Source organism: Piliocolobus tephrosceles, chromosome 18 (assembly GCF_002776525.5).
Source record: "Piliocolobus tephrosceles isolate RC106 chromosome 18, ASM277652v3, whole genome shotgun sequence".
NCBI classification, from domain to species: domain Eukaryota; kingdom Metazoa; phylum Chordata; class Mammalia; order Primates; family Cercopithecidae; genus Piliocolobus; species Piliocolobus tephrosceles.
Genome location: NC_045451.1, coordinates 51268838 through 51284664, shown reverse-complemented (window position 1 = coordinate 51284664; position 15827 = coordinate 51268838). Strand labels below are relative to the sequence as shown.

Here is a 15827-nt window from a genome sequence, read left to right as displayed (position 1 = left end):
GTTCAGTAAAGGTAAGTTTTAAAATGTTTTTGTTATTAGCTCCCCAAAAAAACACCTCATCTCTGGACCCTTACTACCAAAAAACAGGGAACCCTAGCTACAGCGAGTATGCCCAAGTTTGCCACTAACTTGTGGATACAGAAATCTTGAAACAGACTGCAAAGCAAACCTACTGTTCCATCGGGTTCCCTCTTTCGTTTCCACAGAAACCAGAAAAGTTTAATTTGTTTACAGTTTTAAACAAATTACACAAACTGGACAGGAACTATTTCTTGATAGACTCAGTTATAATGCAGCATTTAAGAGCTAGGCCTAGGAAGCTCTCTCTTTTTTCTATTGTAGGACTATACCCCAGCCTCATTTCAAGTTTCTACAATTTTCCTCTTTGTTTTCATTTCATTTTAAATGTTGCATTGATTAATAATAATATATGTACACACATTTTTTTCCAACTATATTCCTATGGAAAATTGTTACTTTATGGGGCACTTCAACAAATTTTGACTCCAAAGTCAAATGAATTTGGTAGTGCAGTAGGGATGAGTCCCTATTCTTTATGAGCTGCAACATTTTTAAGTTAATTCAGTCTTCAGTGTTTCTTTTCCAAATTTTTCTTCACATAGTAATGCTCAATATTTCTTGTTTATTTTTTAAACTATCACTCAAAGTGAATATAAAATAATGTGATATTAACATAACTTAGCTATTGTTGCACTAATATTTATCCAACATATTTATTACTAAAATATCTGTTAAAAAAAAAAAAAGAGCAGATGCTTAATTCCTTAATTCCAGTGCTGCAGCTTGAGATTTACTAGTTGTCTGTTTTAACATTTTTCACTTTTTGGAAAAGATAAGCAATAACTTGCTTAAAAAATATAAATTGGTGAGTAGCATAATTCAAAATTGAGAAAAAAAAGTCATCATATACATACATGTTGAAATTGAACTTTATGATATTATTTTTGGAAACCTCCAGAATGTCTGGCAAAGACCTAATTGCAGCACTGTGGCATTATCTCTTTGTGCATGCTTCTGCTAATGTAATAAATTTGGGTTCCAAATTATTTAAAAAGTCAAGGCCGTCTTCTTCCTGTTTTTCACTGCAGCAGCCCACAGAACCAGCTGGAGATCCCCTTCCCTCGTAGTTATAAGTAAGGACATAATCTTGGGATGGCATGTGGTCTTCATTCTGATTACATCGATGCAATTTCTGTAAAATTTTTTAAAAAATGAATTGTATTATAGTTTTAAACAACTTAAATATATGAACATAAAATTTATTTTTATTTACCTTTTATGTTTAATTTTTAACCAGTGTGTCCTCTAATGGATTCCTACACACAAAAAATGCACATGATTGGTCTATATCACAACCATACCATAAAGTCAGTGTAGTTTACATTTCTAATAATCCATATAAGTAAAAAATTATGTATACAAGTGTTATATTTAAGTACATTCAAGTTATCATTAAACGCTTATCCCTAAATTTTACACATAGAGGTCGGGTTAGTCCAAAAAATAGAGACAATAGTCATACTGGTTGGGAGTTTGAGATTGGATGTCAAACAGTCTTGGTTGTGAGTCAAAGCTCTGGCTTTACCAACTAGCTATATGATTTTGGACAAGTAACAAAATATCCTTTAATCTCAGTGACCACCTAACGAGATTATTTTAGAAATTAATGACAAAATAATAACGCATAATACACATATTATGCCTAGCACACATTAAATGTACAATACATTTTAACTAGAATCACTATTATATGCAGTTATAAAGTAGGTAAGATTTACCAATTTAACTTCAGAATCAAGTTTCCAAGATACCCAAAACATGGCAATATATATATATATGCACCGAAAAGTTCAATGAAATTAAAAAGAATGAACAGAACCCATATTGCACAAACGGGGCTTTTGTAATAAAGACGCCATGCATTCAGCCACATCTACCCTGTCTGCCACTGGCCTGTCTGCCAATTCATCAACTGCCATGTCTCCTCCTTTTCCTCACCTGGGTGCCCACTCCTTGCCTATGTGGAGCTCATTGGCATGACTTACGTTCTTTCTTCATGACGTTGTTAGCCTTACCTCCCATTACCTGGTGTGCAACTGAGGAACCCTCCTAAGACTATGTCTTAAGCTTCACTCCATCTCAACCTGATCTTACATGAATATTGACTGTCTAGAAGTAGAAAAAGAATTAACACTTGAATTTGACCCTCCAAAATGCTATGGATACATAACCTACAACCCTATACCAGAGTATCACCCATTTGCATTCCATCCAAGGATGAAAGGTCCACTGTTTGTCCTGCAATGGCACTGGTGTCCTCTGATAAAAGAGGTAAAACTTTAGTTCCGACGAGTGTCTAATCCAGTGGCTTTCTATCTAGCTGCACATTTGAATCATCTCAGAAATGTAAAACAAAAACAAAACAAACAAGAAAGCCCAAATTCATTAAATAGGAATCTTTTAGAGTAGAACACAGACATCAGTATATTTTAAAAGCTTCATAGCAGATTTTTCCAGACCCAGTGGCTCATGCCTATAATCCCAGCACTTTGGGAGGCCAAGGTGGGTGGATCACTTGAGACTGGGAATTGGAGACCAACCTGGGCAGCATGGCAAAATCCCCTCTCCACAAAACATGCAAAATTTAGCCAGATGTGGTGGTGTACACCTGTAGTCCAAGCTACTCAGGGGGCTAACATAGGAGGATCACCTGAGCCCAGGAAGTCAAGGCTGCAGTGAGCGGAGATTGCACCACTGAACTCCAGCCTCAGAGACAGAGCAAGACCCTGTCTTTTTAAAAAAAAAAAAAAAAAAAGAAAGAAAGAAAGAAAGAAAAGAAAGAAAAAAGCTTCTGCTTCATAGGGGATTTTGGTATGAACAGAGAATTTCTTATTTTATTTCCTTCTTTCTTTCACATTCTTGCTTTCCTTAGAATAAAAGCACTTTACATTTACATGGTGCTTTGTATATTTAAAACATGTCCTGCAATGGTGATGATAGTTAATAATAGTATATTGTATATTTCAAAATTGCAAAGAAAGTACATTTCAAGTGTTCTCACCACAAAAAAATAAGTATTTGAGGTGATGCATATGTTAAGTGTGATTTAGTCATTCTACATTGCAGACATAAATCATAATATCACTTTGTGCCCCATAAACATATTCAATTATATTTTGTCAATTTGCAATAAAATAAAAAATATACAAATCATGCTATTTAATCTTTATCCTAAAACTGCATTCAAATGTTTGTGTTTTCACAGAGAAATACAGATTTCATTTGAAAAGTTTGTAATTGTGAGGAAGTAGAATTGCTTTCACATTCTTCTATATCAAAAGGGTTCATGAGGCAAATACACAACTAAAAGTGAGATGTTAGTAAAGAATATTAAAAACCTCCAATATTTATGGGATTTTATAAATTAAGTGAAATATGACAAGTGAAATAAAATCTCTTTTAAATTAAATAATGTAACAAAATCAAAGAGCACAGGAAAATGAACAGAGTAAGCAAGAGAGGGCCCACAGAAAAATATGGAAAAGCAGTTTCTGAAAATATATGTTAATTTGAATTTTCTACTTTTCTCCATTCAGAAGTTTAAATTTTAGAGTCAAAACACGTAAGGAAACTCACTTCACCGAGACGGGGCTGAGTGAAACTGTGCCACTCTGAGTAGGTGTATCTGCAGTTGTCCACCTCCGTGTGTCCTCCCCTGCAGGAGTCCAGAGTGTGATGGTGCCCAGCCCCCCGGCAGGATTCCAAGGTCTGGTTTCCTCCTTTCACCATTTCAATGGTTTCCTGTCCTCCGTTTTTCATTCCTGATCCCATGGTGCCACAAAAACCTTGGCTAGAGTTGTTGGCAGTCTGGGTCATAAATCCATTGGCAGAGCACTGAAATAATAAAATAAAATAATTCATGTTGAGAGGAAATGGATTCCAAGTTGTCATGAGAAGGCAAAGGAGAGAGGACATTTATTCAACCTTTTTATTCATTCATTCATTCAACAGACATTTATCAGTTTCTAATTATGCGCCCAGATGCTGTCTTCATTCATTTTGTGCTGCTATAACAGAATACCTGAGACTGGGTAAGTTTTAAAGAACAGGGGTTTATTTCTTACAGTTATGAAGTCTGGGAAGTCCAAGATCAAGGAGTTCACATTAGGCGAGGGCCCATCCCATGGCAGAATGTGGAAGGGCAAAAGAGCAAGCGTGAGAGGGAGAAGGAGAGAGAAAGAGAGGAGCAACAGGGGACTGAACTTGTTTTACAATAAGCTTTCATGATAATAAACCCATTCCCATGATAAGGACAGTAATCCATTCATAAGAGCAGAGCCCTCATGATCTAATCACCTGCTAAAGGTCTCACCTCTCAACACTGTTGCATTGGGGATTAAGTTTCCAACACATCAGCTTTTAGGGACAAATTTCACCCATAGCAAATGCAAAAGCCTAGAGATATAAAGATAGGCATAGTCTCTCGATGGCTCAAAGAAGCTCTTATTCCAAGGAGAGAGAAAAACAAATACTTTAAGAATGTGATTACTCTACGATGTAGGTGAGCACAAAATGTTACAGGAGCACAGAAGTAGAGCATTAAAATTCAAATCCAAACAGGGTAAGTGAAATAGACTGGAAAAACTCTAAGCTAAGAGACTAGGGACTAGGAGGAGTGGGACAAACAAGGCAACCACTGCAGAAGGGTCTGGAGGCAACAGGCAAACAATGTCCTTCAGGGGTCCCCAACTTCAATCAGTTGAGAACAGCTACCACATAAGATTGGCATTGGGGGGAGACTGGAGAGGTTATAAAAGGCCATAATATATAAAGATCTATATGCCATGCTAAAAAAAAAAACTTTATTATGAAGATTATAGGGACTGTGAAGAATTTTAACTCATTACAGAGGGAAACACATTTCAAAAATATCATTCTAGGCAATAATATGGAAGAAAAATAAGACAAATTTAGTGTCATGGAGGTCAGATGGCGGTCACTGCATCTGATCTGATCTGATATTCCAGGTGAAAATGATAAGGACTTAAGCCAAGGTAGAAGCAGTCATGATTGAAAGAAGTAGGTGGACTCCATAGAGAGTCTACAAGTATCTAGATTGATGAGGCAATCAAGGACAGAGTCAGAAATTATTCTTTTGTGTTCCATGAAAGCAAATAGGTAGATGGTACAACTCACTGAAACAGGGAGGAAAGATGTGCTTATGGGCAAGAGGAGAGTGAGCAACTAAAGTTTAGATACGGTAAACTTTAGAAACATGTGGGATGTCCAAGATGAATATATGAATATGCGGATTTGGAACTCAAATGAGAGCTTTGAGCTGGAGATATAATTCTGGGAGTCACTCCCAAATAGGTGATAGTTGAGGCCATGGGAATAGAAGACCTATCCCGAGAAAATTGTCAACCAAAAGAAAAAAGGGCTAAGGATAGAACCACAAGAAAAATCACATTTTAAGGGGTGGGTAAGAGACAGCTGTGACAGGCCAGATCTGAGTAGCCACTGAGACAACAGAGAAAACCAAAGAGGCAGGATTCTGAAGCCATGAAGAGAGAATATGATAAGGAGTAGGAGCAGCCAATGATGTTAACAACAACAGAAAAATCACAGCCAGGTAAGAATGGGTTCAATTAAAGTATAAGTGTCCATTGGATTTAAGTGAAAGAACAGCCATTGATCACCTTTGTCGAAAGAATTTCCAAGGAGTGCTGGGTAAGCAGGAAGTAGTATCATAGAGAAATCAAATATACTTTTTTCTTTCCAAAAGTTCAGTTTGAAAGAAAAAGAGAGATGTGGAGGGAACTAGAGGATGACAAAGAGTCAAGGAAATGCTTTAAAATGAAAAAGTCTTCATTAAACATTAACTTAATACTGGAACTTCACTCCAACCCTCTGAGCTATAGGACAGAAGTTTAGTTACAGTGGTAACGTCGACATGTCAGTTTTCATTACAAACAGTTACGTTACTTTCAGGGCAAGAACCTCCATTACATTCAGGTTCCTTCGTGCCACCTTCTTATCAATTTAAATACTTTTCTACTTAAAATGCAGTCTTTAACTAAACTGAAAGATTTTTCAAGTACAGATGATTTAATGCGCCTGAAATATATCTACAAAGTCATATTTATATTGCCTTAGAAAAAAATACCAGAAAAAAAGAATTGAAAAGTAGCCATTTGGTGGCAGTGCTACCCTATATTTTTTTTACTTAGGTTGCTGTTACAATAAAATTCAATTACAAAAAAGGAAAAAAAGCTCTCCTCATTATTAAATCTTCTTGATGGTACAGTTTTGTTGTAATAAACACAAGTTCAAAGATCATATTTCTAAGTGGATAAAAGAGGAATTTAAAACAAACTAAAGCAATGCTGAGCCTACAGAACTAGCTTTCATATTTTCTATTCTCTGCTCCTTTCTGTCCTCCTACAGTCGCATTTCCCAAAGTTCATTCTCACAGGGTGTCAACAACTCCTTATCTATGTCAATAATTTCCAAGTTTACTTTTCCAGTCCTGATTATTCACCCAACTCCTAACCCTATGTGCATGCCTTCAAATGAAATTCAGATCCAAAGCTAAAATGATCACTTTTACTCATTGTATTAAAGCAAGTTTATAGATTCAAGATGAAATTTTATGTTTTTGTATAAATTAATATTTCCAAGCCCCTTTTAGAAGTGTTCCTAACACAGAACAGGTAAATATTGTGAAGTGGCCACTCAATATAATCAGCTCTAACATTAAATGGCAAAGAACAAATACTAAGTAAAAGTCTTATAGGTTATGCTGTTTTCCTCTCCTTTAGCTATTCTCACCATCTCTTCACTTTCAAACCCTTCTTATTCTTTAAGCGACCAAATAAGCTGTACCTCTTGTCACTAGCCTATCTGGTTGATCCAAACTACATGAGTACACATAGGTATCATAGGAATTTTTGAACGCTGACAGTGCTTTCTCATATTGGTTTATGGTCATGTTCCTATTTTGCTTTTCCATAAAAGTGGGATCTATTTCTCATAAACAAGTTGACATATTTTTGAGGACAGAACATGCCTTGTAAGTACTTTTAGTGTGTATATATATATACTTCACACAAAACAAGAAGCATAAAAACACCTCAGAAGTCCCAAGAAATATATAAGGAAAGAGTGGGAGTAGTCTTCCAGACCCCTCTCCCTTTCTTTTAGAAATATCTCATTGATATTTTCCTAGTTAACTTGAGAACTTTCAGCAAGCTTTTTTCCCCATTATAAATGGTTAACAAGTTACATAAACAAATTATATCTGGAAATATGCATTGTAGAGTGCAGGCAAAACAAATTATTGTTATAATAAATTCTCACCATCAAAGAACAAGTTGAAACTATAACACTAGAGTGCAAAAAAGATAACTAAAACAATACATCTGGATCAAGAAGTTTAATAAATTACCACTATTTAAACATTTGCATATTGACAGACAATATTTATGCCTACTAAATCTGATTCAATTAAAAATATAAATTACTCCTAAATTCTGAAATGAGTTTATGAAGATGAATTGAATGAATTATCAGAGATACAAATACATATTTATTTGAAAATTACTTACCACTCTATCATCTCCAGGTGCTTCTGTGTTTGATATAATTAAGTTTTGCTGTGCTAAATCTTCAGGAAAACGTTTCCCTTTAGTTGCACCCAAAACTCCACATACTAAAGTTAACAATACAGCTGAATTTAAAAATAAAAATAAAATAACTTATTTTAGCATACATAGAATAAAATCATCATCATTTATTTCTTATGACCTAAGGATCAAAGTAGAAGATAAAGCCACTAAGCATGGCTTCCCATGAATTATCTTGGCTGTTCTAAGTTAACATGCCACCAGCTAGCTTAGATTTTAGAATCAGAAACAATCATCTGTATTTTTTTATTATCTCTTTCTAATTGTTTGAATTCTGCCCATCGAAATAAAGTACTTAGAATTATGAGTTAAACAATACATAAAGAAAAGAAATCATCGACATTTAAGACAAAGACTTTGAAAAAATTTATTGATTCCCTCCAAAGTAATTTCCCCACATGAAAATGTAACAAAAGAATTGTGTACAAAAAAACATGAAAAAGACAGACTGTTTTCCTAGAAAAGACTTATCTTAATTGAACCTACTTTGCATCTTGACTATTAAGAATTCTTATTCTAAATCATAATTGTGGGAGACTGAAAAGACATGATAATTAAACTAAGAATAATAACAACAACAATTCTTTCGGTCTAAAAGACCCTATAGTGCATTGGCAAAATCCCCAAACTCAGACCACTACATATTTTTGTATGGTCTATGAGCTAAGACTTTGTATTTTTAAATGGTTGAAAAAATTCAGAAGAATAAGAGTTTATAATGTGAAAATTACATGAAATTCAAATTTTACAGTCCATATGTACTGTTCTATTGGAACACAGTAATGCCCATAATTTATATATTTTTATAGCAGTGTTATTGTTTCAAAGACAGATTTGATTGGATACAATGGAAAACACATGGTCTGCAAAGCTTGGCGTATATACTATCTAGTCCTTTACAGAAAAAGTGTGACAACTCTTGCCTACCCTACATGGCCCCACACTACCTTTCTGGCTCCATTTCCTAATCCTCTTCCATTTGTCCACTCTCACCACACTGGTTTCCCTGCCACTCCTTGGTTTCTCCAGACATAATCACAAATTAGGGCCTTTCCACTGACTTCCCTCTCTGACTGAAAGTTCTTGCCCCAGGCATTCCACCTGGCTAACTCACCTCTTCCAAAAATCATTAAAAATAATCTTCTCAGGCCTGACTTCTCTATTGAAAATTGCAATCACTGGCACCAATACCCCCCTCACCAACACATTCCATGGCACTACAGATCCTAATTATTTGCCTCTCTTTTTTTTCCTCCATAGCATTTAATTTATTCATTAACTGTCACAAGGCAGATTGATTGTTTTTGCTTGTTTGTTTGTTTGTTTGACCTTCCCTATTTTTCCTAAGCACCTAGAACTGTTTCCTGCCTACAGTAGGTATTTGATATATGTTTATTTTTTGACTTGATGAAAAATAATGAACACATTAGAAATTTACTATGTACTGTTCTAAGCACTTCACATGCATTACCTTATTTAATACCCAGTGCTACAACATATGGTAGGCTACTACAATTATTCCTTTTACAGATGAGAAAACTGAAGCACAGTTAAGTAATTTGTCCCAGGTCACATGGCTTACAAGCGATGAAGCCGGGGTACAAACCAAGGCAGTCTGATTCCTGAGTTTTTGGCTCTTAACTTCTACTCTTACCACAAAACAAAGCTAATCTAGGCTGGAGGAGGTTGACAGAATTTACATTTGGCAAGATATACCCAAGAAGAGATACTGCTGAGAACGGAACATCTCCCATAACTCTGCGGCTGAACGGTAAAAAGATATGGAATGAAAGTGGTTTTTAGTGGACTTTCCTAAGGTAGAAATTTTAGATTGTTCTGTTTAGCCCTAAAAGGAATGGCACTGGAACCCAGAAATGAAGGCTATTTGTTTGTCAGATTCTGTGAATTCTAAGGAATTTTCAAAAATTATGTCTAAGCATAAAATCTTTTATCTCAAGAAGGATCATGTTCCCTTCACAGAAAATATTCAAACAGAACCCAGGTAATAATACAAAAGGAACTTGGAAAGAGACTGACACCTGATGGATGCTTGGACAAGATTATTTTTTAAAGATCTTTTCCCACACCTAGATTTGTTATTATATATTTTAAGTTCAAGAAAGTAAAAATACTTACAAAAGAGCAGTGCTATTCCCAGTAGTATTGCAAGGATTGCCCATTTTCCAAGTACTACTCCTGCACTCCTTGAAGTCACACGACACTGAGCTGGATGAGTACACTCACATAGATTAACTCTCAATAATTTTGTTGCAGCTTGGCCGGCCCTGTCTTTTACAGTAATAGGAATGGTATATTCTTGAAATCCAGCATTTTTCTGATATGAAAGACGGGCAGCTGTGTCTGAAAGAAAATAAAAGAAGTTTATTTTTTAATGATCATTTATCATTTAGCATTTGTTTCATCACGCTTGTTTTTGAAGGCATCATTCTCAAGGAACTGTCTGCCACATGAAAATAAATAAAAATGGAGGACTATCTTCAACCCTTTCAAACTCTAATATTATCTTATATGTGTTGTCCCTTGTAATTCCTTAGAAAGGAGCCCTTAAGAAATAATTTGGCATTGGAGTGGTCCAGTAGTGTTCTAGTAATGTTTATCTATACAAACTAATAATGTTAGGTTGGCTGTTAACATACACTTCAAGCATTTTTCTTTAGTACCAATGTATCTACAGGTACACACAAATAGTTTCTGAAGTTCACATTCTCTTATCCACTGACCTTCTAGTATTTGCACATTATTCATATGGATAAGGTAATTTTTTCAAAGCACAATAGATTGTTTACGATTAACGCCTTGTATCTGGAAGTAATCTTAGTACCAGAAGCTAATTAATGTCACTCAGGCTACTTATAAGACTTACACAAAACAGAAATGTCTATATAACAATTCACTTTTATCAACTGTGATAGTCAATTTTCCCCAATAGTCTTGGTCTATTATTTTAATGACCATATTATCAACTAACCAAAAGCTCCATGGAATTTCAATGGCAGTTACAACCTCCCTGAGTTTTTATAATAGAATAAGTAAAATGAAAAAGTAGCATAAAACACACCCTGGAAGTCATCTGCAATTCCTAAGCCTTGATTAAATGCTCTGCTGTAGCTGTAAGAATTTCGAAGATTTTGGCTGCACCTCGTACCTGAAGGCTCCCTATAGGAATATGAATTACCACTTGGGTTTACTTAGGACCACTCAATACCACACTGTGTCTAAGGTAAGATCCTTGAAATCCCTCCACTCTCTCAAGACAACAAGTGGAGCCATAGTAATGTCTTATTCACAGTAGTGTATTTGCCTCTAATTTTCCTTCACTCACCTATGCTCCCTTTATATTGTCCTCCTGTCACCAGTGTCACCTTTAAAAGATGTAAATCCTGGGATGGCATTGCCTTACTTGCACATTCCCAATGCATAACTGCTGTTGCCTACTGTACCAAGGTTAGTCCTCTCAGCCTGGCACACAAGGCCCTTCACCACCAGATTCCACCCTTTCTTCCACCCAGCCTCTTGGCATTCTTACTAAAACCTTCTAAACTCTAATGACATGGATGTACTAATTCTTCTGGTATGTTTCTTCTTTTATGCACATTACTAATCAATTATTGAACAAGCAAACATTTATGAAGCAGTTAGTATCTACTAAGCATTAGGCTAGGTGCTGGAAGTACAAAGATGAATTGCAAACGCTCTAGGAAACTCATGTATTGGAAGGGAGAGGTAATCAGATGTTAATACAACAGGAAAGGCACTGCAATGCAGGTAGCAAAGGGTCATGGTGCCACTCCTTCCAATTCAAGACAAACTTCAGAGGTGGAGCATCTCAGCTGGAATTGTGTCTGTTTTGTTCGTCTCTATATAAATCCTCAGGATCTGGACTAGTGCTTAATAGATAGTAGGTGTTTATAAATATCATGAAAACAATATCATGCTCATAAATATCAAGCTAAGAATCGGAAAAGGATATATTCTATGTAGGTAGAGCTATACACACAAAAGCCCAGTTGCATGAAAGAACATGGCAGTAACAACAGAGTGAAGTATGGATGAAGTACAGAACAAGACACCCCCCATAAACTGCTACAATAGGCAGCAGCCCCTCAACAGTCCTTCTCATATCTCTTTCCATATCCTGCCAAGTTCACTTCCAGGATACCCTAGAGTGCTTAGTCTATACACCTGAGTTCGTCACTTCCAGAGTCAGCTTACAATACAATTTAAACTACACATCTTCTGCTCTCTCCTCACCTCATCGGTGAGGAGAGAGCAGACGGAGTCTCCCTCTGTGCCCCAGGCTGGAATGCAGTGGCACCATCTCTCAACTCACTGCAACTTCTGCCTACTGGGTTTAAGCGATTCTCCTGCCTCAGCTTCCCCAGTAGCTTGGATTACAGGTGCCTGCCACCACGCACAGATAATTTATGTATTTTTAACAGAAAGGGGGTTTCACCATGTTGGCCAGGCTGGTCTTGAACTCCTGATCTCAAGTGATCCACCCACCTAGGGCTCCCAAAGTGCTGGGATTAGAGGCATGAGTCACCGTGCCCAGCCACCGGTATTATTTTTAAAAACACACACACACACACACAAACACACACACATACACACACAGTTTGTCTTAATGATAAGCTGCCCAACATTTTAACAAAGCTTTTCTTTGTTGTAAATGTAAATTTTGCCTTCATAAAAATTACAACTTCCTTCATTTTATATATAACAGAGCCCCCATACAATATTTATAAAAGGTTAGTTTATCCTTCTAAAATATATTAATGAGACTCAGTTTTACTTCATGCTTTGTGTAAGTAAGCAAGTCAATCTATCCTCCAGTTATTCTCAGTTATTTCAGAGTTTATAAATCATTATTTTTTATTAAATACCATTAACTTTGGTGAGGCTCCACAGTCTACTGATTTCTGGAGAAGTATTTGGCAAACTGAAATAAAATGGAGCTCCATGGACAGGTTCATCAGGATCAACAGCTAAAATGTCGGTATACCCCATTTTTGGTTTACAAATGACTACATATTCTTGAAGTATTTCTGGTGGATTATCATTTACATCTTCAATGTCCACAGCAAGTGTTCCAGTACATGACCTATTATCTAAGGACAGAGGAATAAGGTTTAGTGTTATTTTAAAATTCTTTTATAGTTTCTTAAAGAATAAAAGGTCAATTCAAAGTAAATTCAATTATATATATATATATTTTTTTTTTTGAGACGGAGTCTCGCTCTGTTGCCCAGGCTGGAGTGCAGTGGCACAATCCCGGCTCACTGCAAACTCCGCCTCCCAGGTTCATTCTATATAGGATATCTGTTTTCAAATAAAGTGATTATTAAAGGAAATGGTAAATAAATAAGAACATAGATGGATAAATAGAGTCTGCAGCTAGTCTGAAATGACTATTGCTACTGATAATACCAGATACAACTGCCAATAAATCTTTTACCAGAATTACTACCAAATAAAAATAAATGTCTCAATTTCAATCTCTGTTTTTGGGGGTTCCAGGTGCCAGGTGTTAATGAGCAGTAAAGTGGTCACAGATAAGATTTCTAATCCCAGGATATATTCAAACCACTAGGAAGATTTTTTAAAATATAAGATTCCCAGGCTCCACAACCAGAGATTCTGATTCAGTTATTCTAACAAAGTATCTACAGAGTATTATTTTTATTTTAATGTGAAGACAAGGTTGAAAAACTCTGAGTTACTTTAAGGAACAGAATTCAAGAAAAGGATCACTTTGACCTAATATTCCGCTGAACATATAGTTCAACTTAAAGCTCAATTTAAAGTGACACAAACAGATGTGGAAGTCTGATGAGACCATTTTATCTAGTTTTAGATTTCAGTTTTATTTTTGTCCTCTAGCACAGAAATATATAATAATTTAAGGTCCTGCCCTATTGGGGATATAAAGATAAATAAAACATGGCTTCTTGTCACCAAACAGTTTCACCTTGTTAGATAATTAAGAGAGACAGAAAGAGTCTTTAATTTCAAAGAATTCCATACACTTACCACCAAAAAAACTGCATAAGAATAATTATATTTTATTCTCTAATTCCTTTATAAAATACCAGATTAAAACTTCTTTTTTTACCTTTGTCTATTGCCAGGACTGTAATATTATACAACTCATTTTTGGGAGTTTCGACCTCCCTATCCAGGATTTTGGAAGTTACGATTGACCCTGAAATTTCATCAATGGTGATCCAACCTTTAGGATCATGCAATTTTTTGTACCTGTTAAAAAAAATAATAATCTTTAGCATTAGAAAATGTTTTCAAATAAGTTACTATCTCAATGATTACAAATACATTATTAGTATGTGGTTATAGATTTATTTTTACCTTAAACCGTTGCCATTTCTAGTTTCGGGATCATATGCCTTATAGCCATTGATCTTTGACCCCACTGCTAAGTTTTCTTTAATCCGCACATATTGGGCTGCAGGGGTGCATTCAGGCCCCTCATCCAGATCCCTCACATGAACTGTAACCAAGGCTCTGTTCAAGGCTGTCACTCTGGGTATATCTCTAGTAAATGGCGCTTCATTGTTTACTCCAATTTCCAGGTTCACTTGATGGTTTTCTTCATAATTCAGTGGCTTTAAAATAAAGTCCGTGTATGTCATTATCAGTGTAAAACACATTTGGTATTTCTTTTCTTTTTTTTTTTTTTTTATTTATTTTTTATTTTTTTTATTTTTTTGAGACGGAGTCTTGCTCTTTCACCCGGGCTGGAGTGCAGTGGCCGGATCTCAGCTCACTGCAAGCTCCGCCTCCCGGGTTTACGCCATTCTCCTGCCTCAGCCTCCCGAGTAGCTGGGACTACAGGCGCCCACCACCTTGCCCGGCTAGTTTTTTGTATTTTTAGTAGAGACGGGGTTTCACCGGGTTAGCCAGGATGGTCTCGATCTCCTGACCTCGTGATCCGCCTGTCTCGGCCTCCCAAAGTGCTGGGATTACAGGCTTGAGCCACCGCGCCCGGCCCACATTTGGTATTTCAAATGGCAAGTGAACATTTGTCATTCTGACCAGTGTTGCATAAATTCTATGTTCACATTTTGTTAATATTGACTTTTATCCCTTGCTAGAAAGAGAGTGGATCCTGTACTAAGCCTTTACCAAGAATGGTCCAAAAGCTTCTGCAGGTGGTTTTATGGAGTTGGACAAAAGAAATTCCTGAATTTTAAATATAAAAATTTCACTCTTACTAAGGAAAATGATTCTGATTCAAAAAATAATGCAAACAGGTGACAGTATTCCTATGGCCCTCCTTGGAGCACTGTCTAACAGGCTGGACTAAGGGTCATCTGAGTATGGGAAGGTGCCTTTATTTCGCTTATCAGTTACTACTGACTTTGGCCCAGGCATTTTATAACTCTTGTAAAGTTTGATGTTGACTTTCACAAAACCAAAAGGTGCAATGATTTCATTTTCTGTCTCATAGAAAAGATATCCCCAATGTCTGGGTGTTTTTTTATTTGATTTCATTTCATTTTATTTCATTTTTGAGACAGAGTCTTGCCTTGTTTTGTTACCTAGGCTGGAGAGCAGTGGCACAATCTTGGCTCACTGCAACCCACTTCTTTGGTTCAAGCAATTCTCCTGCCTCAGCCTCCCATGTAGCTGGGACTACAGGCACATGCCACTATACTCAGCTAATTTTTGTATTTTTTTCTTTAGTAGAGATGGGGTTCTGCCATCTTAGTCAGGCTGGTCTCGAACTCCTGAACTCAGGTGATCTACCTCCCTTGGCATCCCAAAATGCTGGGATTACAGGTGTGAGCCACCATGCCCGGGCCCAGATATCTGTTTTAATTGCCCTCTAAGGCATCTAACTGAGCCATCTAATTTCTGCTTTTGCTTTCATCAAAATCCATCCAGAGTCTCATTTCTTCTTAGGAATAAACTTGTATTTTTTCTAGTTCCTTCATAAATAAGTTAAAACCTTTATCCATCCATGCCCACTACCTATTTTTATGAAAATTAAATTTTTAAAAATTTGAGAATTATACTTTGCTTTTGTCTATAATTCATCCGATGAAATTTTCACAGTGGATACACAGAGGAGTAAGGGAAATA

At 36.2% G+C, this 15827-nt stretch overlaps 1 protein-coding gene across 2 annotated transcripts in view; it reads right to left on the bottom strand.

Annotated features, from left to right (window-relative positions):
* Positions 1-222: 222 nt before the first annotated feature.
* DSC3 (desmocollin 3) overlaps positions 223-15827 on the bottom strand; it is a 48218-nt gene continuing 32613 nt past the window's right edge. Inside the window, exons 10-16 of one of the 2 annotated variants that reach the window (XM_023207498.1) lie at positions 14091-14347; positions 13840-13982; positions 12611-12835; positions 9843-10067; positions 7629-7750; positions 3658-3915; positions 223-1213 (exon numbers count right to left, since the gene is read on the bottom strand). In XM_023207498.1, coding sequence (XP_023063266.1) covers positions 1016-1213; positions 3658-3915; positions 7629-7750; positions 9843-10067; positions 12611-12835; positions 13840-13982; positions 14091-14347 — 1428 coding nt within the window. In that variant the 3' untranslated portion in view covers positions 223-1015. Of the gene's footprint in view, positions 1214-1310; positions 1338-3657; positions 3916-7628; positions 7751-9842; positions 10068-12610; positions 12836-13839; positions 13983-14090; positions 14348-15827 lie in introns of those variants that run through there. The other variant, XM_023207499.1, reaches the window with a different exon arrangement.